This window comes from Lepidochelys kempii, chromosome 28 (genome assembly GCF_965140265.1).
Source record: "Lepidochelys kempii isolate rLepKem1 chromosome 28, rLepKem1.hap2, whole genome shotgun sequence".
In the NCBI taxonomy this organism is placed as follows: Eukaryota; Metazoa; Chordata; order Testudines; family Cheloniidae; genus Lepidochelys; species Lepidochelys kempii.
This window is the reverse complement of record NC_133283.1, coordinates 5,623,772-5,649,810: the sequence shown is the minus strand read 5'-3', so window position 1 is coordinate 5,649,810 and position 26,039 is coordinate 5,623,772. Positions and strand designations below refer to the sequence as shown.

The 26,039-nt window shown below is 51.6% G+C and overlaps 2 protein-coding genes across 3 annotated transcripts in view; one reads left to right on the top strand and one right to left on the bottom strand.

Annotated features, from left to right (window-relative positions):
• Nucleotides 1-310: 310 nt before the first annotated feature.
• LOC140904224 (uncharacterized) lies at nucleotides 311-18,472 on the bottom strand. 2 transcript variants are annotated; one of them, XM_073326654.1, is made up of 5 exons: nucleotides 18,300-18,472; nucleotides 10,016-10,098; nucleotides 8,874-9,000; nucleotides 3,174-3,287; nucleotides 311-2,806 (listed from the first exon to the last, which is right to left on the bottom strand). In XM_073326654.1, exons 2-5 carry the CDS (start codon nucleotides 10,085-10,087, stop codon nucleotides 1,347-1,349), a joined length of 1,773 nt encoding a protein of 590 aa, XP_073182755.1. In that variant the 5' UTR covers nucleotides 10,088-10,098; nucleotides 18,300-18,472; the 3' UTR covers nucleotides 311-1,346. The 2 variants fall into 2 exon arrangements, with proteins under 2 accessions (XP_073182755.1, XP_073182756.1); XM_073326655.1 differs by having other exon boundaries at nucleotides 311-2,767.
• A 5,125-nt stretch (nucleotides 18,473-23,597) lies between these two features.
• LOC140904238 (uncharacterized) overlaps nucleotides 23,598-26,039 on the top strand; it is a 45,237-nt gene continuing 42,795 nt past the window's right edge. Inside the window, exon 1 of the mRNA XM_073326707.1 lies at nucleotides 23,598-23,634. The gene's annotated coding sequence lies outside the window, so the exon portion shown is untranslated. The remainder of the gene's footprint in view (nucleotides 23,635-26,039) is intronic.

Sequence of the window (26,039 nt, the reverse complement as noted above, 5' to 3'; positions counted from 1 at the left end):
TCTCAAAGTCCCAAGCAAATCTGAGTAACAGGCTTCCAAATAGAATGAATATGCAATTATGTAACCAAATGGCATTCAGGAAAGAGAGAGAAACCTGCAACATTGAGGAGCGTAAGATATGCCTGTGGGAATTCTGTCTGCACGTGTACAGTGGTGCAGAATTCCTCCAGGAGTAATTAAGACACTTTCAGTTTCATATAAAATCACATTCCAGAGCAGGTTACATCTGATGACTCAAAATAAGAACAGAATCTTGCACTGCATTTTCCTCTGATGTATTCAAATGCATTTTCCTCTGATGTATCCATCACCCTAACAGGTCAAAAACAGCCAACCTTCCCGTCTGTAAACAAAACTTCCAGATCAGCAGGGAAAAGTTCAGAAGCAGCTTTGCAAATAGATAGAAACAGGGATAGAATGAATACCCTGTGTTTGGGATCCACTCAGATTTCCCCTCCAGCTCTGTGACGCTTGAATCCCCAGCCCCAAGAAGACTGATTGAGACTCAAAGTGTGGTTCCTAGCACAGAGCGCAGGGAACACTGCATCATGTGGCATGGGAGGTGGGGAGATAGCGTATGGGGAGGATAAACTCTATTGTGGTTGACACAGAAGCTAAAGCTACTGGGCTGAGGGAGCACAGTGATGGTGAGGGGGAAGCAGGAAATCCCTCTGATTCAGAGGGTAAATGACATTTTCCCCTAGCTCCGTTCCTGCTCTTTGTTATAGTTCAATATATTTCAAACGAGGAAAATGGTAGAAAAGATATCTGCTCTCCAACGCAACCCAAAGCAACACCAGAGCAACTGGGAAGGAGACAATTTGCCCCCAAAGGGAGAAATAAATGACTAACAATTGCTTTGAAATGGGGGAACTGTATAACCGTGATGCTCAGGGTTTGTTTAGACTAGGAAAAGTGATGGAGTTTAGGTCAGGTCAAGGGGAAAGCCAATGACAACCACGGCACCTGAGCTGCATCTGCTCTACATCTAAAATGGTCTTTTTACACCAAGATCACTCACTTGAGCAGCCAACGCCATGTACAGCCCTAGTGGATGTAAGGCACAGGTAGATTTTGCCTCAGCGTAGCTTCTTAGGATCAAACCTCTCTCTCCCACCTGGAGATGATGAACATTCCTGGCTGGAGGGACACACACTCCTACGACTCAAAAGGAAAGCAGTTGATAGGAAAGATCACAGGACTGACCCCAAAGAAGGGTGAGCTGCACAAGGCAGAAGCTGGCCACTCATCTGGGGGAGCTGCGAGACCACGGTGAAGGTGGTGCACAGATCACTAAGTGGGAACTAGCAAATGGGATATTAAAAAAACCCCACCTTTGGCCAGCCCTAGTCGAGGCATTTGTTATAGTACCGTGTCATGTGGCTTTTCTGATGTCTAGTAAGTGCTGAGCCCTGACTGAAGCTCTTCCCGCACTCCGCGCAGGTGTAGGGCGTCTCTCCCGTGTGGATTCGCTGATGTGTGGTCAGGGCTGAGCTGTGACTGAAGCTTTTCCCGCACTCCGAGCACGTATAAGGCGTCTCCCCCGTGTGGATTCGCCAGTGTGTGATCAGGTTTGAGCTCTGATTGAAGCGTTTCCCGCACTCGGAGCAGGTGTAGGGCGTCTCGCCCGTGTGGATTCTCCGGTGTCTAATAAGGGCTGAGTTATGGCTGAAGCTTCTCCCGCACTCCGAGCACCTGTAGGATGACATGCCGGTGTGGATTCGCTGATGTGTGATAAGGTTTGAACTCCGATTGAAGCTTTTCCCGCACTCAGGGCACGTGTAGGGCGTCTCGCCCGTGTGGATTCGCTGATGTGTGATGAGGGCTGAGCTGTGACTGAAGCGTTTCCCGCACTCAGGGCACGTGTAGGGCGTCTCCCCCGTGTGGGTTCGCTGATGTGTGGTCAGGGCTGAGCGCTGATTGAAGCTTTTCCCGCACTCCGGGCACGTGTACGGAGTCTCCCCCGTGTGGATTCGTCGATGCCTAATAAGGTTCGCACTCTGACTGAAGCTTTTCCCACACTCAGAGCACGTGTAAGGCGTCTCTCCCGTGTGGGTTCTCTGATGTGTGATAAGGGCTGACCTATGACCAAAGCTCTTCCCACACTCAGAGCAGGAGTAAGGCGTCTCTCCCGTATGGATTCTCCGATGTCTAATAAGGGCTGAGCTACGATTGAAGCTCTTCCCGCACTCAGAGCAGGTGTAGGGCATCTCTCCCGTGTGGATTCTCTGATGTGTGATCAGGGCAGAGCTCTGACTGAAGCTTTTCCCGCACTCCAAGCATCTGTAGGGTGTCTCTCCTGTGTGAATTCTCCTGTGTGTGATAAGATGTGAGCTCTGATTGAAGCTTTTCCCACACTCCGAGCAGGTGTAGGGCGTCTCTCCTGTGTGGATTCTCCAATGTGTGATAAGGGCGGAGCTCTGACTAAAGCTTTTCCCGCACTCAGAGCATGTGTAAGGTCTCTCTTCTCTGTGCATTCTCTGATGTGTGAATAGGTCCGAGCTGACATTAAAGCTTTTCCCACTCTCATGGCATGTGTAGCGTGTCTCTTCCAAGTTGAATCTGTCACCTGTAATAGGGTCTGAGTGGCTACTCAAGTTTTCCTCTGGCCTCTGCTGAGTCTCACAGGCTTTTGATTTTTCTGGAAATGCACAACTCCCGGAAACCTTCCCTTTGGATCTTCCTGATAACATCCCATGTGGTTCTACTTCCTCAGCATCTTCCTGCTGGGGTGTCTCCTCCTCATTCTCACTCACCATCCCATCACCTGATGGGAGACAGAGAGAATCCAGCCATAGGTCACTCCCTGTGCCGGAGAGAAAGGAAATCTCAGAGAATGTGAAACAATTGTGAAACAAACAAAAATATAAGCTGGAGAGGTCAAATCTATCAGGAGCTGATTTTCCCAAAACCCTTCACTGAAGGAGAGAGGAAGGGATCAGTTCTGGGTCTGCATCTCACCAGAACACTCAGGGGAAAGTGAGATCAGGGAGGGACCTTCTGCCACTTGTCAGTCAGAATAGCTGGGAAGCCATGACTGACCTCTGCCACAATGATTCCACATCTGCAGGGAACAATCCTGAACTTGGAGAGCTCACAGGGTCTCTGTAGGGCATCCCAAATGTTTCCTGCATTCCCAAACAGTTTTTGAGTTGGTTTCACCAATTCCTCACCTGCGCAGGCAGCTCTCGGGAGCACTTCTTTCTCAGAGCCCTGAAGGTCTGGGACCCACGGCTCTTCCCCTCGTTCCAGCTGCGAGATCACATCAGGTTTGGAAAATGGAAACCCTACTCCAGGGAAAGAAAACAAGGGAGGTCAGTGGAATTTGTGGGATACTTGTCACAAAGATCATTCCATGGTTTTAACCCCAGCTCATTTTTAAGCAGTAACATCCCAAGGCCAGCTTCCTTGGCTCAAAGTAGCAGGAGAGATATTATTATTATAAATCATATTCATTACCTTAGTGCCTAAGGGCCAACTAACAGTGGGTCCCCATTGTTCTAGGCAAAGTACAGAGAATAGTAGATGGCCCATGCCCTGAAGAATTTACAATCTAAACAGACACGACCGACACAGAATGGGGGAAGGGGTAGAACCCACCAGCAGAGTGAACTCCGTGAAGGCAGAGGGACAGATCGGATGAGCGCAGCACAGATCTTGAGACGGACCCCAGTGCTTTCTGCAAGTTGCCACTATTACTGCATTTCCCCCCCAAAATGACTCTTCCTTTCTTGAATCATGTTTCATAACCAGAATCGTTGGTTAGAGGGTGGGTGGGCACACAAGGTCACGCCCCCTCCCCAGATTTCTACCTGGAGACACCTGACTCGTCCCCAGCATGCAGGGCAGAGGCTGGGTGCACAGATGATGTGTGGGCAGGGCACACAGGGTCACGTCCCCTCCCTGTATTTCTACCTGGAGAGAAATGACTCCTCCCCAGGGCACAGGGCAGAGGCTGGGGACTGGCTGCTGTTGAGACTTGCTGGCAATGCACCTCAGCAAGTTTCTGCTGTGACACTGGGCAGATTTTCAAACCATAGCGGGGTTTATTAGTCAACCAAAACACAGCATTGGAAAGTCCTTAGATTAGGACAGAGAAGCGAAGAAGACAATACAGTCCATGCTGGCCAATGCCCTTGAGCCATGCTGCTGTAGAAAACAGTTTGGTTTCCTTTCACTGTGCCTGTCCATTTGTCTTCGCTCCGGTAGGGCTCTCTGTATCTGCAAGCCCAGTTCTTCCTGCTCCCAAAAATATAACAAGTCCATGTATGCTTCACTCAGCCAAGCAGAGATCCTCCCATGGCCAGGTGAGAATTATTCCCTTGTCTCTGTCGGGTATTCCGTTGATGTGGGTTTGTGTATTTTTACCCTATACTATTCAGAGTTCAGAGAGGAAACCAGTGTTTCTCAAACTGGGAGTCCCAACCAAAAGGGGATTGTGTGTGTGTGTGTGTGTCGTGGGGGGGTGGGGGGGTTGCAAGCCTATTGTAGGGGGTGTCGTGCAGTATTTCCGACTGGACTTCTGCTGGCCACCCAGCGCCGGAGGCAGCCAGCAGCAGCACAGAAGGGAAGGTGGCAATGGAATGCCATTATTTCAGCAGAGCTTCCGGCAGCCGCGGGAGGGTCTTGGAGGTGGGTCTGACCCAGCCCCGGGAGCAGCCCCTGCAGGGGAAGAGGAAGACCCATCCCTCAACAGCCCAGCCAGGACCAGCCGTTGGAGCTCAATATGTAGAAGGCACTCGCGGTCAGGGTGCCTCCAGCCCTGCCCCTCCCAGGATCCAGGCCCCATAGCACTCAGGGCTTAAAGAGGCCTTGGGCTGGCCGTGTACGGCAGGAAGTGACCATGGAAACTCCCACCCCCCAACCACGGCACCGTGGGTGATTGTTCATGTTGCCCCCCACTTAAGGCTGGCCCTGACCTCTGCAAAAGTGAGGACCCCCCCCCATATCACGCCCCTCTTACTTCTGCTCCGCTGCTTGTGGCTGGCCACCCAGCCAGCAGCCGCTGGTCTCTGGCCACCCAGCTCTGAAGGCAGCTCCGCCACCACCCTCAGGGCAGAAGAAAGGGTGGCAAGATATAATAGCCTTGTGACCCCACCCCCGACCTCATCCTCCATAATCCCCTTTTAGGATGGGACCCCCCCCCCCCGGTTAGAACACTTTGAAATTTCGGATTTAAGTATCTGCAACGGAGAAATTTAAAATCCTACGACCGAGAAATTGGCTGTGAATTCGGTAGAGCCCTAATGACCCATTAATATCACCCCATGACAGTTACATGAAAAAACATCGGATGTCTCCTGCTCTTTATATTCATAGCAATACCAATCACAGAGGGGAACTGAGGTGTGTACTGGAGTCACCGAAATATTACCAAATTCCCATCTCTCTCACACACACACACACACACACGCTGCTCACTGCCCTTGCAGAGAAAGCAAAGCACAGGATCTGGAGGTTAGTCCAGCGAACACCGTGGAGGACAAGCTGCAATCCCCAAACCCTGGTCAAGAAGGAGAGGCATGTGGGTCCCTGCCCTTAGAGAGGGGCTGGCTGGAGGCCTGATACCGGAGAGGGCATTGCTTGAGCCGACCATGGGGGCAGGTCAAAGGCTCAGCTACCTGTGATGGCGTGGACTGACACGCTCATCCCAGGAGCAATGGAATGGTCCTCCAAGCAGGCTAGAGTGGCTGCAGGGGAAGCAGCCAATCAGGGCCCAGGAGGGCCCCATATAAAGGAGCTCCAGCTCCAGAGACACTGCAGTTCCCTGGAGGAGTGTGGCTGTCTGATGGAGCTACAGCCCGAGGGATGGTCCAGAGCTAGGAGAGGCCGGCCGGCCACTGGGTCTGAGCTTAGAAGAATCCTGAGCTAAGGGTAAGATGTTGGTGAAGGCTGGGACCCTCCCAATAGGCCACTGGGGAAGGGCCTACAACTGGTCATCAATAAAGCCCCAGAAAGGAACTGAACTGTCAGGAGGCCCACCCGAAGACTTAAGCCAAAAGAGATGAAGAGAGCAAAACCATTGCCCCCAGGGAAGAAGTCCTAGGGGTATGGCTTGATGGCAGGTCTGAGACTGGTTTAAAGACTGGACACACCAAACTAGAGGGGGTGCTTGTGAGAAGCGGGTGCTGACCCCATTACATTACCCTGGAACTGTGACATCACAAAAGCATATTTTGGGGAATTAGGAAATCTAGTGACTCGGGTGTAAGGGGAGGAAGAATTAAACTCCACCAGTGCGTGGAGAAGGCTGGGGAATGAAACACTAAAATTCAGAAGCAACAGCCTGTAATTCTTCCAGGAAAGGAGAATGTCAGGAACTGGGCCATGTGACCTTGAGCGAGACAGGCTCAAAGATTCAAGGAGCCTGGAGGGCAGACAGCTTGTGGTGGCTGCTGCAGATGGGGAGAACAAGACTCTTCCCCAAGCATACTCCCATTGACCCTGACCTGATTTAATGATCTATGACCCAGTCTTGTGGGCAATGTTATGCTAGCTAGAGGTAAAATGACCTAATCAGAGAATGGTTTATTAGCTTACAACATGGGTGGAGGGCAAGGATGTGAACATAAACGGGTTATTCAGTTTGCTACAGTTAAGGGCCTATTCTATTAGGCTGCGGCTTTGTGGGAGGAGTTATGCTAAAATCTGGGATTTAGCTGAATGGGCTTATGGAGAGAATCCCAGGTCAGATTTTACACCCTCATTTTGAGAGACTAATGAGTTACCACAAAATAGGTGCAGTACACCACAGGATTCTGAGAGAAGGAAGTTTGGGGTGGGCTTTAGCAATTAGGTTGCTATGCGGTATCTTGGCAGTTGGACTGCATTGCTATATTGGAATTATTAATAAATAAGTGGTGTAAATCATGAGTGTTAATGCTTGATGCTTAATTATGGACTTTCCAGAGGCCACATGTGGGCAGAGGCAGCTACGGACATTCTTGTCATCTGGGTAAAGGAGGACACATAGTATATATCCATACTATTATCATAAGGAAGGGGATAAAATACCTCACCCAGTTACCATTTTTGCAGGTTTGTTGGGTCCCTGGGACAGTGTAAACTGAATCAGCACCTCCCTTCTGTTGGGCTCACCTGCCCTTTGATCTTTGTTTACAATAGCGTCCATACATTGTAAGTATACACAATGTAAGACAAGTATGAACAATGCAGGACCCTTTTTACTACACTTACCTTATTCTAATAGTTATGTGTATTGATCCTTGCTTATTACATCAATTATAGCTGTTTATATTAAATTTTCTGTGTAAGTTGCACCAAAATTTCAACTGCAGAATTAACTTTGAGTAGCCACCTACAAGGGCAAGTTATACAAGGGTTGGGCAGGAATTTGGGGTTAAAGGTCTGGGATCCCCCACAGCTCTACATCCCCCAAACCTCTCCACCCTCCCTCCCACTGACCCACCCAGCCCACTTCCTAGCTGCCCTTCATCCACACTCCCGTCTCCTTCTTCCCATTACTCTCAACTGGTACCACATCCCAGCACCTTGGGAACTTCTTGTGTTCCCTCCTCGTCTCTCACTACCTCATCCCTCCCCGCTGCTTCTGAGCTCTAACCCTGCACACACCCTCCCCATGTCCTGGTATCCCAGGTATCCCTGCTTCCCCCCCTTCTCCTCTCCTCCCATGGCTCTGTTCTCCCTTCTCCCTTCACGCTATCCTATCAAAAGAGGAGCTCATCTGACTGTCACACAAGCCATGCATGAGTCATACACCTGTTTACACAACTTAATTCAGAATTGTACGGACAGCATATTTTAGTTATTAATGTAATTTTAATGCATCCAGTAAGGATATTTTAAAGTGACTGACAGAACCAAAAAATGCAAATGTCCAAAAAATTATACTAGTGGGTGGGAGATAAGGCCAAAAAGGGTGGGCAAGGAAACTTGTCAAAACTTGTTTACTTCTGGGGGAATTTGCATCGGTGAGTGTACACAGAATTCCTGCTCCCACACCCAGATTTCTTTGCTGAGAAGTAAATCACTGCCTAGGGGTGGGGGTGTGTGTGAGAAATTCACTATTGCAGCATGCGTGGCATGGAGTAGGGGGCTTGGAGTATTTCTGAAGCGGTAGGTGTGGGGGCAGGCTCTGTTGCCTCAGGCAGAGGAGAATGTAGCAGCCTGTCTGCTCGGTGAATTCTTCCCATTGTTCTTAGTGAATTCCCCCAGGAGTATAAAACAGGTGTAAAAATTTTAAGGCTCCTTTACATTACCAGAGTGGTGCAAAGGAACCTTATTCTAAAGGACAGTATGGCCTTATAAATGCTCTTGGTGTGTTAGTGATTAGGACTGAATTTTTTGGACCAAAAAAATTCCTATGAAAATGTGCTCCATGAACTGTTTTCTATTCTCCTCTTTTGGAGATGGTCAGTAGCCAGTATAAATCGTCCTTCATGTTCTAGGATGTAACGCTGAGCGTAGGGCTTCGTATATTTGTTGACTAATAATTAGAACTAAAGGGTCAATAGTAGCTACTATTAGACTGAGGGGGTTTGGTGATTTTTTTTTTCCTCCAGTGCTCCCCAGTCCCATTCTCCATCCATTGTATTGCAGTTTAAATAAATTACCAAAATAATTGGAACTAGCTGGATTATATTGCATTATTTTGACAAATATGCAGAATTTTGACAAATTTTAAAATATTGTGCACTGAATTTTTAGTATTTGGTGCAGAATTTTAATTTTGGGCACAATTCCCCCAGGAGTAGCATTAGTAACACTCATGCTCAAATAAATTGGTTAGTCTCTAAGGTGCCACAAGTCCTCCTTTTCTTTTTATAAAATTACTAATCAGGTTCGTCAGAGATGACACACCTTCCAATAACCAAGGGGACAGGACTCCTTACCCAGCAAGGCCACCGTCTCATAGTTCTCCTGCATGACGTCCCTGTAGAGGGCTCTCTGAGCGGGGTCCAGCAGAGCCCACTCCCCCTTGGTGAAATACACAGCCACCTCCTCGAAAGTCACCGGCCCCTGAAAGAACAAGAGTCCCTCACTCAGTACCTGCTGTCCCAGTCACAGCCCCACTATTCATGGGAGAGCAGGGCCATGTAAATAGCTTAGATAATAGAGTGTACTTTGGAGCAGTCATCTGGAGCTATCCTTGGAGAGAAGTCTTTCCTGTCATCTTTACTCCCCAGCAGGGAGGCATTTGGCCAGTACTGACCCATCGTTGATTACTCAATACCATCCCAGAATTGGGATGTTCTAAACCTATTGCTTATGTTTGTGTGTGCTTAAATCTCATAAAATGCAGTGTTAGACAGGAGCAGGCTTACTTGCATTACTCCTTGATCAGAGAGAATTGCTGTGTTCCCATTGATTTATTCCTGACTGCCTGGAGTGACATGGTTAAGGAGTTTCTGAAAACCCCAGGTAACAGAAAGTTAAGAGTATTGGTGTACTATCCTGAGACTTCTGTAAGACATCTGACTTGGTTCAGTACAATATTTTGATTAAACAATTAGAATGGTACAAAATAAACACCGCATACATTAAATAGATTAAAAGCTGGCTAACTGATAGATCTCAAACTGCGATTCTAAATGGGGAATCCTGATCAAGTTGATGTAGTCTAGTGGTTTCCTACAGGGACTGGTTCTTGGCCCTGTGCTAGTTAACATCTTATCAATGACCTAGAAGATAAAATCATCACTGATAAAGTTTGCAGCTGCCACAAAGATTGGGCAGTAAGTAATGAAGTGTCCGTCGGTTCAGGCTCCAGCACTGGGGGTCTGGGAAGTTTTCCCAGCCCTGGACAAGGGGTTATTTACTGTTCCACAAAGAGGGGAGGTTCCACTCCTATTCATTGAAACTAGGCCCCAGATTACACAAGTCTCAGCAAGTTTGTCACATCCTGTCCCCTCCCTTTCTCCACCCTAGATAGTTCCTGCCTCCCACTGCCTCTAGCAGCTCCCACCCTCCTATGCCTGTACTGCTCCTCTCCCTCCAAGCAGAGCCCACCACCAGCTCCCTGATAATCCCTTACCTGAGCCAGCTCCATTGCAGCCATTTCCTTCCCCCTGGGAGGACGGGATGATCTGGAGTGAAACGTGGACATTATTCCGCAGCCTGCCAGGGCGAGAAGGGCAACATAAGAATTCAGACAGGGGTTTTGTCCATTCCATAAGCAGATTTTTTGCGTGCCCCCCAGATTTTTTCCCTGCTAATGGACATTTTAGGTTCTACCACACTGTGAAGCAGAGTGACCTTATTCCAGACAGGCCTAGCCCCCTCCCACTAGTGTGAAACTCTTGAGACATGGTGAACTCCTCCCATTAACAGGGATCCTGCCATAAATATAAAGGGGAGGGTAACCACCTTTCTGTACACACTGCTATAAAATCTCTCCTGGCCAGAGGCAATGTCCTTTCACCTATAAAGGGTTAAGAAGCTAAGGTAACCTCATTGGGGATTTTGGGTCAGGTGCCAATGAGGGGACAAGAAGCTTTCAAATCTGGAGCGGGGATGGGGCGGGGGCAGGGACAAAAGGGTCTGTCTGTCTGTGTGATGCTTTTGCTGGGAACAGATCAGACATGCAAGTCTTCCAACTCCTGTTAAGTTAAGTTAGTAAGTAAGCTAGCTAGAAAATGCATTAGATTTTTCTTTTGTTTAATGGCTGGTAAAATAAGCTCTGCTGGATGGAATGTATATTCTTGTAACTTAAGGTTTTGCCTAGAGGGATTCTCTGTTTTGAATCTGATTACCCTGTAAGGTATTTACCATCCTGATTTTACAAAGGTGATTCTTTTACTTTTTCTTAAAATTCTTCTTTTAAGAACCTGATTGATTTTTTCATTGTTAACATCCAAGGGTTTGGATCTGTGTTCACCTGTACCAATTGGTAAGGATTATTATCAAGCCTTCCCCAGGAAAGGGGGTGTAGGGTTAGGGGGATATTTGGGGGGAAGGCGTCTCTAAGTGGGCTCTTTCCCTGTTTAACACGCTTGGTGGTGGCAGCATAGGGTTCAAGGACAAGGCAAAGTTTGTAGCTTGAGGAAGTTTTTTAACCTAAGCTGGTAAGAATAAGCTTAGGGGTCTTTCATCTGCACCCTAGAGTTCAGAGTGGGGAAGGAACCTTGACAGATCCTGATGCCGATGTGACCGTAATAGCAGAAGCCAAGACTGTGGGGGCCGAGTCCATCCCAGCAAGGTCACAAGTCTGTAGGTGGTGGAGCGTCCCCTTTAGGAGAGAGTCCCTTGCTTCTCGCTGGCAACGTGCACAGCTTGGTGCAGAAATGATACAGACTGGAAGCTCAAGGTACACATGCACCTCTTTCCATTCACCGCACACATGGGACATTCAGACCCAGATCTCCTCCTATCACAATCACACCTCCACAAGCTGCTCTGACTAACACCTCTCCCAATCGGTGCAGCTACACCTAATATGGTGAGTACAGAGGATGCCCAGTGGCTGACAGCTCCAGGGGACAGAGTTAAGGTTGCATTGGCATGTACATTAGCTCTGTTTTTCCCAGTTTTGCTGAACTCAGCATTTTGGCAGGGCCCAACATACTGCTGGGCAACTTTAACTCTGAATTAATGAAGGTGTCAGTGACTAGATGAATGTTCAGTAAATACACAGAAAGTGATGGCTCCCCAACCCTACTTGCCATTCACACAGGCAGCAAAGCCCTGGGCAAGGCAACTTTCAGAGACCAAGAGAAGGGGATAGAGCTTAGCGCTCCTTTGCCAGTCACGAAGGAGTAGCAGCAAGAGAAGGTTGGTAGTTGGAGGGGTCAAGAGATTTGAGTCACGCTGGGGGGTAGAAGCAGCTGGGACTGGGCTACCTGGGGCTGGGCAGTCTCCATGGGGGACACATGCTCCTCCTCTGCTCCTGCCACACTCTGTTGCTGGCAGAGAACAGCCACCCTGCTCCCAGTCCCAGAGGCAGCCCTGCCTCCAGGCTGTCTCAAACTGCACCCACTAACTCTCTTCCCAAATGGGAAGAGACTCGAGTCAACAATTTCCCTCCCAGGCAAGGACAAATCCTGCTGATAAAATGGGTGGGGAAACACCCCAAATCTAAGGAGGTTTTAAACAAAGGTTGGAGCTTTAGAGAGAAGGGGACAAAAATCAGTGGAGGAGAGAAGAGAAATAGTGAATAAAATCATCCTATGGGGGAGCAGCGACTGCTCAGTCTTGCATTTTACCAAGAGCTCACACGTTGCACAAACATCCGCTCCCATATCGTCCCCTTATGAGTGTGAGTCCAGAGCTCCTCCTCTCTGATGCACACAGGCATCCGCTCCCGTTAGTACTGGGGGAAACGCAATCCACCTCCAGCAGTGAACCCTAATTGCCCCATCATATGGGGCAGTCCCAGCTGAGAGGGAGGTGACTGGGAGGGGGTACAAAGGGAAAAGGAGTGAGACTGAAAGTTGTTGGCACCAGATTAGTCCCAGGATATTAGAGAAGTAACTTTTTTCCAATTGGTCCTAAAAGAAATTCCCTGACCCACCTTGTCTCCAAGAGATCTGAAAGTGGCAGAAGGAGACCAACAGGAAGACCGAGCGCAGGACTCTAAACCAAACATTTTCAACCCCCTGGAAGAAATTAATTTCCCATCTGCCCATGGGTGTATCACCCCATTCCTCTCACAGCAGCAAGGGGAGACTGCAGCCAGCCCCTGAGGGTCCTTCCCCACCCTGGGATGTGAAGGATCCTTGTCCCTTAGTTTCCACAGTGGCCAAAGGAGTTTACTAGTACTCCCTCCCCAGACTCCCGGGGGCAGCCAGGGATAATTAGTGGGTTATGGGCATTAGAAGATGAAAATTCATTAACAATGATATTTGTGTTAAATCCCTAGACACCCACCAATCCCCGTCCTCCTTCTGATGAGCTATAAATATCAAAGGGACTCAGCTCCTGATCCTGCAGTGAGTTCCTGCCCCTCCCTGCTTTCTATAGCAGTACCTGTAAGAACAGGCCAGGGAAACCTGTTAATACTTTGAACCAAAATCCAGAAGCTGCTGAGCATGCACAAGTTAAAATGAAACCAAGGCTCCGTCGCTCAAAGGACCTGGCCCCTAGTGCAAAATAACAGACACTCCCCAGAAATCTGAAATGGCCACTTCATAACTGATAGAACATTATTTATCTATTGACTTCTGTGAATTCTGGAGGATTCTCTGCGCCTTGAAGTCTTTAAACCCTGATTTGAGGACTTCAATAGCTCAGACATAGGTGAGGTTTATCGCAGGAGTGGGTGGGTGGGTGGGATTCTGTGGCCTGCGTTGTGCAGGAGGTCAGACTAGATGATCATAATGGTCCCTTCTGACCTTAATATCCATGAATTACCAATAAAAGAAACAACCCAGTGAAGGTGATACCCTGAGGAAGAAATCTTGTATGTCTTTACAAATTGGTATAATCTAATCTGGGGCTTTATACAGTAAAATGCCTTATTCGTAGCCCTATGGCGATTACCTGGTGTCACTACAGGGCAGAATTAAGATTGGGTTCCTTAGCTGTGAATTTCCATCCCCTAGCATACTGCAATTGCTGTTTGGCTGGCTTTGCTGAATCCATTTTGTCCATTTTTTATTAATAATTTTAACTGATATCAGTGTATATATTTTAAACCCTTTCTTCCATTTCAGTGTTCAGCACTGTGGGAAGTTATCGGGGTGGCCAGACAATAACTGATTTGATTAAATGCTGAGATTCAAAGAAGCTAGATCTTTAGAGCTGTTCAAACAAATTGTCAATGTCACATGCAAAATATACAGTGTAAATATCCTTCAATCAAATTCCACTTACTCCAGCAGCATTTGTCACTTTGCCTATATACATATTTTTTTCATCTGTTTGCATGTGCAGTGAACTTGACATTTACTGATTAAAAACCCAACCCTTTCAAGCCTACTTTTAAGTAATGAAATACTTTAATTTTTTCACTTCCTAGACTGTAATACTTGCTTAGAGGATAATTACACCCTCCCTGGGATGTAACCCCATCATGAGGTAGCTCCTGTCTGGGAGCTCTGCTGAGGCCAGTGGCATTATGATCAGAAGGTGACACTCTGACACATGAGCAGAGACACATGGGGGAGGGTGGAGGATGAGGTAACATGGCCCTGCAGAGTGTGGGGAGCAAACTCCCTCTCCTCTCTCCCACCTCCCAGAGTCAGTAACTCTGATAAATCATTCCTTGAAATCTAAAGAGCCCCAGTATGTGAGACAGTGACTGATGCAGGTGTCTAAGGGGCTGTAGCACCAACCCCCTGCCTGGATGAGGGGGATGAAGAACTGCAGTAGAAATGGGTTAGGCTAGGAGAGGGCACAGCTGATGTGGGACTGGGAGCTCAGTTGACCAAGAGGCCAGAACTTATGCAGGGGGTTGGGACAAGAAGTCAACAGGACTCGGTAGAGGCACTTCTGTGTATTTTCCCCGTTTACCATCCTGCCATGTATCTAATTTAGAAACTTTTCCTTCACATTTAAGCACACTAGAGCGAAGCTCTGAGGCATTTCCACGTACAGTGGTACAGTTTTAATTAGCTGCTCAATCAGATGCTTTTGCAACAGAAAGCAGGCAGTAATTGACATGCATTCATTAATTAACTTGACTGGTGCTGTGCATCAAATTTCAAAAAAAAAACCCAAAACAGATGGTGGGTGTGAGTGTAAAAATATCAGGCATTGAGATGGAAATTAGACGCCAGTTCATATCTCGCATGCTTATCTCATAATTGTAATTACATACTTTTAAGCGACTGAATAGTAACACCATGTTTTAATAACATTAGAGTCTATTTGCATAATTGTTTGCAAGATTTCTTTGGATATTGTCTGACAGCAGTCTTCTCCTTTTGAGATCAGTAAATACAATCCAGCACCCCACTTCTGAAAGACTGCAAGCCCTGGCCAGTGACATGCTCCCTAGAGAGCACACATCTGACGAGCCCTAATGTTAGGATATAGATATTCAGGCCTGTCTGTAAAGGCCTATACTCTAAGAATTTAGATTGATTCTTTTTATACCTCTAACTAGCCAAGTGATAAGAATACATCACTGTCTGCTGGTGTAAGGGCCTTCTCTTACTGAGACAGTCGGAGGCCCTGTTCTTGGACTAAGGCCTTTGGCTAAGCAGCAAAGGCAGCCATAAGATGGGAAGCAACCGGTCACCTCCTCACTTTCCAAACGAGTCACATCGAAAGAAGGTGCTATTGGGCTGTTAGGCACTATCAGGACAGGATTGTATCCTATCGCCTCCAGAGAAAGGGAAGTGCCTAGAAGATGTAAAAGGAAACTTAGTCTGATAGCATCCTGTCTGGCAAGAACTCACTTATCCATAGCTGGGATGTGAAATCCTCACTTCTGTATTGTTTTGTCATTATAGTTCCCACTTTGCTATTGTTTCTGTATAATCTCTGTCTGGTTCTGTGATTGCTTCTGTCTGCTGTATAATTAATTTTGCTGAGTGTAAACTAAGGTGGTGGGATATAATTGGTTAAATCATGTTATGATCTGTTAGGATTGGTTGGTTAAATGTCAGTAAAATGACTGATTAAGGTATAGCTAAGCAGAACTCAAGTTTTACTATATAGTCTGCAGTCAATCAGGAAGTGGGGGTGTGGGTGGGAGAAGTGGGGGTGGGGAAATTGGAATCGTGTTTGGCTAAGGGGGGGAAATGGGGAACAGGGACACAGATGTAAGGCTCTGGTGTCAGAGCTGGGAAGGGGGACACTAAGGAAGGAAACTGGAATCATGCTTGCTGGAAGTTCACCCCTCTCCCCAGCCCCATAGCTGCTGCAGCCAGGGACAGGTGCCTCTCCCCAGTCCCATAGCTGCTGCGGGGGGGGAGGGGGGGGAGAGACGCTCTCCCCCAGCCCCAGAGCCCCCACAGTGGGGAGAGGCACCTACCCCCAACCCGGATGCTGGTGCAGGGAGTGGGGGAGTCTGCACCCCCAGCCAGAGCCCACATCCCAACCCTCTACTCTGGCCCTTCGTCCCCTCCCACACTCTGAACCCCTCGGCCCCACCCCACCACACATCACCTCCATATTGAGGCACAGAACAAAATTCATTCCACATATGCATGGGGTGGGGGGAATGAGAGGGAACATCGAAAGAGGGTCTGTCATGCCCTTTGGGGTCTCTGCAGCATGTGACAACGAGACCCTGATCTTGGACTCCGCGGCACCAGACAGAAGGAGTGCCCCGAACTTGGCCAAGGTCTGTGCAGCTCCTGGCACACTGGGGGCCCTCAGCTTGGTCCAGGTCAGAGCCACATTTAGTAGGATAGGAGCCCTGACCTCAGTCACAGTTTGGGCCACATTTCTCACAATGGGGACCCAGCTCTTGGTCAGGATCTGTGCAGAGCCTTCCACAACGGGGGGCCTGACCCCTGTTGCGGTCTGTGCCATCCCCAGAACATCAGGGGCCCAGGTCTCTGTCCGGGTTTGTACAGGGAGGGATGGGGGGAGATAAAGGGCCTGATCTGGGGGAGGGGGTGGAATTCCAGGCATCAGATTGGGGAGGGCTGGGAGCAGAGGTCACCCTGCAACCTTTGAGATGAAGAGACTCGGGCAACAGGTTCCCTCCAAAAAGGTAGACGAGGTTGTGATTAAAACCCATGAGGAGCACCTCTGAACGCGTGAGGATTTTTTAAAAAAAAAGCCGATATGGATAATACAGGAAATGGTAACATCCAATTTTTGAGATGTGTGTTTAGTAAGAAAAAGGAAAGGCTGCAAATATGGGGAATTTTAGCATCCTATCACAAGCTAGAGGAAAGTGGGGGGAAGTTTGAGGGGATTTTCTAGCAATAGTGGGCACAAGGGAAAGAGGTAAAATTTTGAATGGATTTCAGGTCAAGCTTTTGATAGCTAGAGCAAAAAGAGGAAAATTTTCAAGGGTTTTATAGCAAACTCCTGAGAAGGGTTGATGTTCTCAGATAATTAGATGGGGAAAATCTCCAGGGATACTAAATCAGACACCCGGAGAGAAAAGTAGGAAGATTTTTTTTTTTTCATATATTTGATATCCGTATTTCAGAACTGAGGAGAAAAACGGGGCACAAACTAAATATTTGCCAATACCAGGGGATATTTTATGTCCCCATTCCTCAGCTCAAGAGAGAAGAGGGGAAAAGTGAGGGGATTAAACAGTGATATTCAATCAATAACAGATTCTTCTCGCCCGACCTTCGCGTGGCCGGCCGCGATGTGGCTCTCACAGTGGGGCTGGAGTCAGAAGCCCAGTGGCTGTGGGGCAGGGCTGGCAGGGGGGGTCTGGGAATGGGACTAGCAGGCGTGGGGGGGGAAGGGGGAGTAGCTGGGACTGGGAAACCTCAGCTGGGCCCTCTCCAGGGGGGGCGCTTGCTCCACCCCCCCCTTCCTGGGCCTTTCCAGGCCCCATTGCAGAGAGTGCCCCCCCCCCCCAGGTCCCTGTGTCCCCGGGCTCTGCCCATTAACCCTCGTCCCGTTTCGGAAATCACTCGGGGGGACGATTCCCACCCAATCAAGGACAAATCACCCCAGGTAAAAATGGGGGGGACACACCAGTGGGGGCTGGTCCCCCTCCCTCGGGGACCCCCCCCAGGGCAGAGCCTGGCCGGGCTGGGGGGCGTTGGGCTCCTGCTGGGACAGGAGCTCTGAGCCCCCCCCCTCCGGGGCCAAACCCCCCACCCACCAGACACGGGGCAGAGTCACCGCCCCCCCCCGGGGCCAAACCCACCCCCCCCACCAGACACGGGGCAGAGTCACCGCCCCCCCCCGGGGCCAACCCCCCCCCCACCAGACACGGGGCAGAGTCACCGCCCCCCCCCGGGGCCAACCCCCCCCCCCACCAGACACGGGGCAGAGTCACCGCCCCCCCCCGGGGCCAAACCCCCCCCCCCACCAGACACGGGGCAGAGTCACCGCCCCCCCCCGGGGCCAACCCCCCCCCCCCACCAGACACGGGGCAGAGTCACCGCCCCCCCCCTCCGGGGCCAAACCCCCCACCCACCAGACACGGGGCAGAGTCACCGCCCCCCCCCGGGGCCAAACCCCCCACCACCACCAGACACGGGGCAGAGTCACCGCCCCCCCCCGGGGCCAAACCCCCCCCCCCCCACCAGACACGGGGCAGAGTCACCGCCCCCCCCCGGGGCCAAACCCCCCCCCCACCAGACACGGGGCAGAGTCACCGCCCCCCCCCGGGGCCAAACCCCCCCCCCACCAGACACGGGGCAGAGTCACCGCCCCCCCCCGGGGCCAAACCCCCCCCCCACCAGACACGGGGCAGAGTCACCGCCCCCCCCCGGGGCTCGCTCCGGTACCTGGAGGCTGCAGCGGGGCGGGCGGAGCCCGGGGCGGCCCCAGGGCGGCTCCAGCGGGAGCGGGGCCCGGGGGGGGGCCCGGGGGGGTTAAGGAAGGTCGGTCCCGTCCCCCCCCGGCACAGACTCACACAGCCGCGGATCGCACACACGGTCCTTCCTCCTTTGTTCTCCCGGCCACCCCCCCCCCCCCCCCGGCTCTCGGCCCCTCCCAGCTGGGCTGAGCCTGCACCCCGGGGGGGGAGCTCCTGGAAAGCCCCAGGTGTGGTGGGAAATGTAGTTTCTCTGGGATCCGCCTCTGCGCATGTAGGATTGTGTGTCCCCCCCCCACACACACCCACACCCCCCCACACACACACACTGGGAGCTGCCCCTGCCAAGAGAGACTTGGGGGACCCGGTCACATCTCTTATTGAACCCGCCCCACAAACTCTGCTTGGGCTCTGGGAGAGGCTTAGGCTCACCAGACAGCAAATGCGAAGAATCAGGACACGAGGGCGTGGGTCCGTCTGTGTCCGTCACAGGAGCCTATACAAGAAAAAGCCCCCGAAATCGGGACTGTCCCTATAAAATCGGAACATCTGCTCGCCCTAGGAAGGCCCCCCCCCCCCCCCCGCACAAGCCCGGCAGCGCAGCGGTGCCCCAGGGCTAGCAGCCCAGCTCGTCGTCCCCGCCAGACGGGCTTGAGGGGTGTCAAGCCTCCCGCTCTGCTGCCCCCCCTCAGCCACCGTACCCAAAAGAATTCAAAGCGGGGAGGGGGGAATGCAGCCCCAAAGGGATTCTGGGCAAGAGGCCGACTAATAGGGGTGCATGTAATTCCCTAGCATGGTAGGACTGGAAGGGACCCGGCGAGGTCACCTGTTCCCATTCCCTGCACTCATGGCAGGACTAAGTTTTCTCTAGACCGTCCCTGATGGGTGTTTTGTCCCATCTGCTCTGAAAAATCCCCAACGATGCAGCTTCCACAGCCTCCCTGGGCAATTCATTCCAGGGCTTATCCACTCTGACAGGGAGGAAGTTTTTCCTAATGTCCAGCCTAAACCTCCCTTGTTGCAATTTAAGCCCATTGCTTCTTGTCCTGTCCTCAGAGGTTCAGAAGAATAATTCTTCTCCCTCCTCCTTGTAACAACCTTTTATGTCCTTGAAAACTGTGATCATGTCCCCTCTCGGCCGTCTCTTCTCTCGACTAAACAAACCCAGGTTTGTTTTTTTTTCAATCTTCCCTGATAGCTCATGTTTTCTAGACCTTTCATCATTTTTTGTTGCTCTTCTCTGGACTTCCTCCAAGTTGTCCCACCTCTTTCCTGAAATGTGGCGCCCACAACTGGACACAATCCTCCAGTTGAGGCCTAATCCGCGCGGAGTAGAGCGGAGGAATTACGGTAATTCTCGTGTCTTGCTTTCAACGCTCCTGCTAATACATCCCAGAAGGATGTTTGCGTTCTTTTTGTTTGTTTGTTTTTTTGCAGCGGTGTTACACTCTTGTCTCATATTTAGCTTGTGATCCACTCTGACCCCCAGCTCCCTTCCCGCAGGGCTCCTTCCTAGGCCGTCATTGCCTATTTTGTGTGTGTGCAATTGGGTGTTCCTTTGCATTTGTCCTTGCTGAATTTCATCGTCTTGACTCCGTAGGCAATTTATCCCCGTGCTTAACCGCCCTGATAGTTAGGAAGTTTTTCCTCACGTCCAACCTAAACCGCCCCTGCTGCAATTTAAACCCATGACTTCTTGTCCAGGCACATGGTGCAGCTGGAGTCACATGCGGCTCTTCAGAAGTTTAATATGCGGCTCCTTGTCTAGGCACCGACTTTCCAATGGACCGGGCCTGCTCAACCCCAACTCTGCCACAGTCCATGCCCCCACTCCACCCCTTCCCGTGCCCCGCCCTGAGCCTCCTGCATGCCACAAAACAGCAGAGGGGTGGGGAGGAAGGGGAGGCACTGATTGGTGGGGCTGCCAGTGGGTGGGAGGCACTGGGAGCAGGGGGTGGAGGATGGGGAAAGGGGCTGCTGACGTATTACTGTGGCTCTTTGGCAATGTACACTGGTAAATTCTGGCTCATTCTCAGCCTTAGGTTGGCCACCCCTGAGCTGGAGGGTACCTCACAAATACAGGTGTCAGAGCAGCAGCCGTGTTGGTCTGTATCCGCAGAAAGGACAGGAGGACTTGTGGCACCTTAGAGACTAACCGGTTTATTTGAGCGTGAGCTTTCATGAGCTAGAGTCCACTTCATCAATGCAGCCGCCTGGAGGAAATGTCCCTTCTAGCAGTCGGTTGTAAGCAGCCTGCAGACAGAAGCCAGGTGTCACCATTAACTACAATTACATCTGTATGCCCTCCCCCCCCCCCCCCCCCACACACACAAGAGGACACACATGCCAGGTTCCAGGCTCCTTAGCCATCAGCTGTCTTGGGTAGATGCCTAAGTCTCTCTTCCTCCTGCCTGGGTTTTTCCCGGCACCACCATTCCCTCCCTGAACCAGGGGTTCTCACAACAAATTTCTGGAGGCCTCAGCGTGCAGCCACCAACTCTTGCTGGGGGCCACACTGACCCTTTCCCCTGAAATATTTAGTGAACTTTAAAAACACCGAGGAGTCCGGTGGCACCTTGAAGACTAACCGATTTATTTGGGGAAGGGAGGGGACTGCTGGGTAAAGCTTTCCTGAGTAGAAAGCCCACTTCTTCAGATGCATGGAGTGAAAATTACATATGCAGGCATAAATATACTGGCACATGAAGAGAACTGGAGTTTATTTCTTTGCACATGGATGAGCATCATAACTTGGTCCACCATACCCTATGCCCAACTCCACATGGTATGGTCACACCAGACTTTCTGTTACTCCTGTGCTGTAACTAGAGGCTCCTGGGCAAAACCTAGGAGTTTTTTCCTCTACCATGGTCTCCCCTTCAGGAGAGGCCAGGCCTTCCCATTCCATGCTCATTAGGTCCAGAAGCCCAGTATCCTTCTCCCATAGAGCAGTTGAAAAGCAGAGCATCTTGTGCGTTCCCAGGGGAAACCCCCTCATAGGGAAATAGCAGGTAACTTGAGCTGTGGGTCCACAAAAGTTTTCAACATCATTTTAAATTCTTCACCCAGACAGTTGCTCAGGGGTGGGAGGGAGGTGACCAGAAGTGTGGAACATCCTATTTCTCTCATAGTCACGCAAAACATAATCCCAACCTTGGTAAACATAATCCCAACTAGAAAAGGAGGATTTGTGGCACCTTAGAGACTAACAAATTTATTTGAGCATGAAAGCTTGTGCTCAAATAAATTTGTTAGTCTCTAAGGTGCCACAAGTCCTCCTTTTTCTTTTTTGCGAAGACAGACTAACACGGCTGCTCCTCTGAAACCTGTCATAATCCCAACTATACATATAAAATGAGGGGGCCTAAATTAGCTAATTTAGGGAGAGATCTTGGAGTCACTGTGGATAGTTCTCTGCAAACATCCACTCAACAGGCAGCGGCCATCAAAAAAGCAAACAGAATGCTGGGAATCATTAAGAAAGGGATAGATAACAGGACAGAAAATATCATATTGCCTCTATATAAATCCATGGTATGCCCCCATCTTGAACACTGTGGGCAGATGTGGTTGCCCCATCTCAAAACAGCTGTATTGGAAAAGGTTGAGAAAAGGGCAACAGAAATGATGAGGGGTCTGGAACGGCTTCCCTATGAGGAGAGATTAATAAGACTGGGACTTTTCAGCTTGGAAAAGAGATGGCTAATGGGAGATATGAGGGAGGTCTATAAAATCATGACTGATGTAGATAAGGAAGTGTTGTTTACTCCTTCTCATAACACAAGAACTAGGGCTCACCAAATGAAATTAATAGGCAGCCAGTTTAAAACAAACAAAAGTAAGTATTTCTTCACACAACACACAGTGAACCTGTGGAACTCCTTGCCAGGGGATGTTGTGAAGGCCAAGACCATAAAAGGGTTCAAAAAAGAACTAAATAAGTTCATGGAGGATAGGTCTATCAATGGCTATTAGCTAGGACGGGGAGGGATGGTGTCTCTAGCCTCTGTTTGCCAGAAGTTGGAAATGAGCAACGGGGGATGGATCACTTGATGATTCCCTGTTCTGTTCATTCCCTTTGGGGCACCTGGCATTGGCCACAGTTGGAAGACAGGTTTCAGAGGAACAGCCGTGTTAGTCTGTATTCGCAAAAAGAAAAGGAGTACTTGTGGCACCTTAGAGACTAACCAATTTATTTGAGCATGAGCTTTCGTGAGCTACAGCTCACTTCATCAGACAGGATACTGGGCTAGGTGGACCTTTGATCTGACCCCTTAGGGCCGTTCTTATGTAGCACAGAGATAAAATTTGCCCCGAGTCAAACCCCACTGAGCTGAGTATTACTCGTGAGGCATTTGTCGTCATGTTTGCCTCTAAAGGAGAGAGAATCCACTACCCCCAGAATATATTTTCCCCCATCCAGGTAACTTTGTTCAGGGGCCCTACAATGACCAAAGTGACCCGCTGAAAATGGTCGCCTATGATGGGAAGTGGAATCAGGGCAGCCTTGCCCTCAGCTGGGTCCTGCCCCACGCTTGGTCATGGCTCACAGGATTTACTATATTTTGGTACTACCTCAAAAGCCTCCGCCTAGCAGAAGTTCTGGAGTCAGCCCAGTCTGATGTGCTGTTTTCCTTGTGCCTTAAGACGTGTACCCCGTGGGCCCGGCTGCGTAATCTAAGCTGGTTCTTTTGGGGCACCGAAAATGGTCTCCATATTTTTTCAGAGTAACCGCCGTGTTAGTCTGTCTTCGCAAAAAGAACAGGAGGACTTGTGGCCCCTTAGAGACTAACCCATTTATTTGAGCATGAGCTTTCGTGAGCTACAGCTCATTTTTTTCTGGCTGCATCCCCCTCTCCGGTACAGAGATTACGGGCGGGGCGCCAGACGGGGGGGGCTTGACGCCCAGGCCGGTCTGGCAGGGGTGAAGAGCGGGGCTGCTCACTCTGGGGGGCTGGCCTGGCTGGTGGGGTGCAGCCGCAGCAGAGTTTCGTGGGGCTCGCCGGGAAGCGGAGGCGGGTTCAATAAGAGATGTGACCGGGTCCCCCAAGTCTCTCGTGGCAGGGGCAGCTCCCAGTGTGTGTGGGGGGGGGTGTGGGTGTGTGTGTGTGGGGGGGGGACACACAATCCTACATGCGCAGAGGCGGATCCCAGAGAAACTACATTTCCCACCACACCTGGGGCTTTCCAGGAGCTCCCCCCCCGGGGTGCAGGCTCAGCCCAGCTGGGAGGGGCCGAGAGCCGGGGGGGGGGGGGGGGTGGCCGGGAGAACAAAGGAGGAAGGACCGTGTGTGCGATCCGCGGCTGTGAGTCTGTGCCGGGGGGGGGACGGGACCGACCTTCCTTAACCCCCCCGGGCCCCCCCCCGGGCCCCGCTCCCGCTGGAGCCGCCCTGGGGCCGCCCCGGGCTCCGCCCGCCCCGCTGCGGCCTCCAGGTACCGGAGCGAGCCCCGGGGGGGGGGGGGCGGTGACTCTGCCCCGGGTCCGGGGGGGGGGGGGGGGGGACCCGGCCTCTCGCAGCGCCGGGGGGAGGGGGCCGGGCGGGGGGGAGACCGGGGGGGCAGGAGAAGGGGGGGCGGGGGGAGACCGGGGGGGCAGGAGAAGGGGGGCGGGCAGGAGAAGGGGGGCGGGGGGAGACCGGGGGGGGGCAGGAGAAGGGGGCGGGGGGGAGACCCGGGGGGGGCAGGAGAAAAGGGGGCCGGGGGAGACGGGGGGACAGGAGAAAGGGGGGCCGGGGGAGACCGGGGAGGGCAGGAGAAGGGGGCGGGGGGGGGAGACCCGGGGGGGCAGGAGAAGGGGGCGGGGGGGGGAGACGGGGGGGGCAGGAGAAGGGGGCGGAGGGGAGACCGGGGGGGGGGGCAGGAGAAGGGGGGCGGGCAGGAGAAGGGGCGGGGGGGAGACCGGGGGGGCAGGAGAAGGGGGGGCGGGGGGAGACGGGGGGGGGCAGGAGAAGGGGGGCGGGGGGTGGAGACCGGGGGGGGCAGGAGAAAGGGGGCCGGGGGAGGACCGGGAGGGCAGGAGAAGGGGGCGGGGGGGAGACCCGGGGGGGCAGGAGAAGGGGGCGGGGGGGGAGACCCGGGGGGGGGCAGGAGAAGGGGGGCGGGGGGGCGACCGGGAGGGACAGGAGAAGGGGGTGGGTGGAGACCGGGGGGGGGCAGGAGAAGGGGCGGGGGGGGAGACCGGGGGGGGCAGGAGAAGGGGGACAGGGGGAGACCTGGGGAAAGGGGCAGATGGAAAAATATCTGCGCAGCTGGATATGGCGGGGAGAGGAGAAGAGCAGGGGACCCCCGGGGAGACAAGGGTGGGGGGCTGAGATCCCCTCGGATTTACCGCTGCCCCCTCCCGTGGGGATAGCGGACCCCTGCCCACCCCCTGGGGGTGATGTCCTGTCCCGTCCAGTGGCACGGAGACCGCTGGGAGAGCAGTGAATGACTCTCCTCTGCAGCCTTCGCTGACATCCAGGTGGCTTTCTGCTCATGCTGTACAGCAGGGGTGGGCAAACTTTTTGGCCTGAGGTCAAGTATCGGGGGCAGCCGTGTGAGTCTGGATCTGTAAAAGCTGCAAAGAGTCCTGTTGCAGAGCAGCAGCCGTGTTAGTCTGTATCCGCAAAAAGAAAAGGAGGTCTTGTGGCACCTTAGAGACTAACCCATTTATTTGAGCATGAGCTTTCGTGAGCTACAGCCCACTTCGTCGGACGCATGCCGTGGAAAATACAGGGGAGAGATTTTTGTATACACAGAGAACATGAAATCTCTCCCCTGTATTTTCCACGGCATGCGTCCGATGAAGTGAGCTGTAGCTCACGAAAGCTTATGCTCAAATAAATGGGTTAGTCTCTAAGGTGCCACAAGACCTCCTTTTCCTTAAAGAGCCCTGTGGCACCTTATCGACTAACAGACGTATTGGAGCATAAGTTTTCGTGGGTGAATACCCACTTCGTCGGATGCCTGGAGTGGAAATTTCCAGAGGCAGGTATAAATATGCAAGTAAGAATCAGGCTAGGGATAAGGAAGTTAGTTCAATCAGGGAGGATGAGGCCCTCTTCTAGCAGTTGAGGTGTGAACCCCAAGGGAGGAGAAACGGCTTTTGTCGTTGGCGAGCCATTCACAGTCTTTGTTTAATCCTGAGCTTGATGGTGTCAAATTTGCAAATGAACTGAAGTTCAGCAGTTTCCCCTTTGAAGTCTGGTCCTGAAGTTTTTCTGCTGCAGGATGGCGACCTTTACATCTGCTATTGTGTGTGTCCAGGGAGGCTGAAGTGTTCTCCTACAGCTTTTTGTATATTGCCATTCCTAATATCTGATTTGTGTCCATTTATCCTTTTACGTAGGGACTGTCCCGTTTGGCCGATGTACATGGCAGAGGGGCATTGCTGGCACATGATGGCGTACATGACACTGGTGGACGTGTAGGTGAATGAACCGGTGACGGTGTGGCGGATCTGGTTAGGTCCTGTGATGGTGTCTCGGGTGTAGATATGTGGCAGAGTTGGCATCGAGGTTTGTTGCATGGATTGGTTCCTGAGTTAGAGTTACTACAGTGCGGCGTGTCGTTGCTGGTGAGAATGTGCTTCAGGCTGGCGGGCTGTCTGTGGGCGAGGACTGGCCTGCCTCCCAAGGCCTGTGAAAGTGAGGGATTGTTGTCCAGGATGGGTTGTGCATCACTGATGATGCGCTGGAGAGGTTTTAGCTGAGGACTCTGAGATAGCGCGT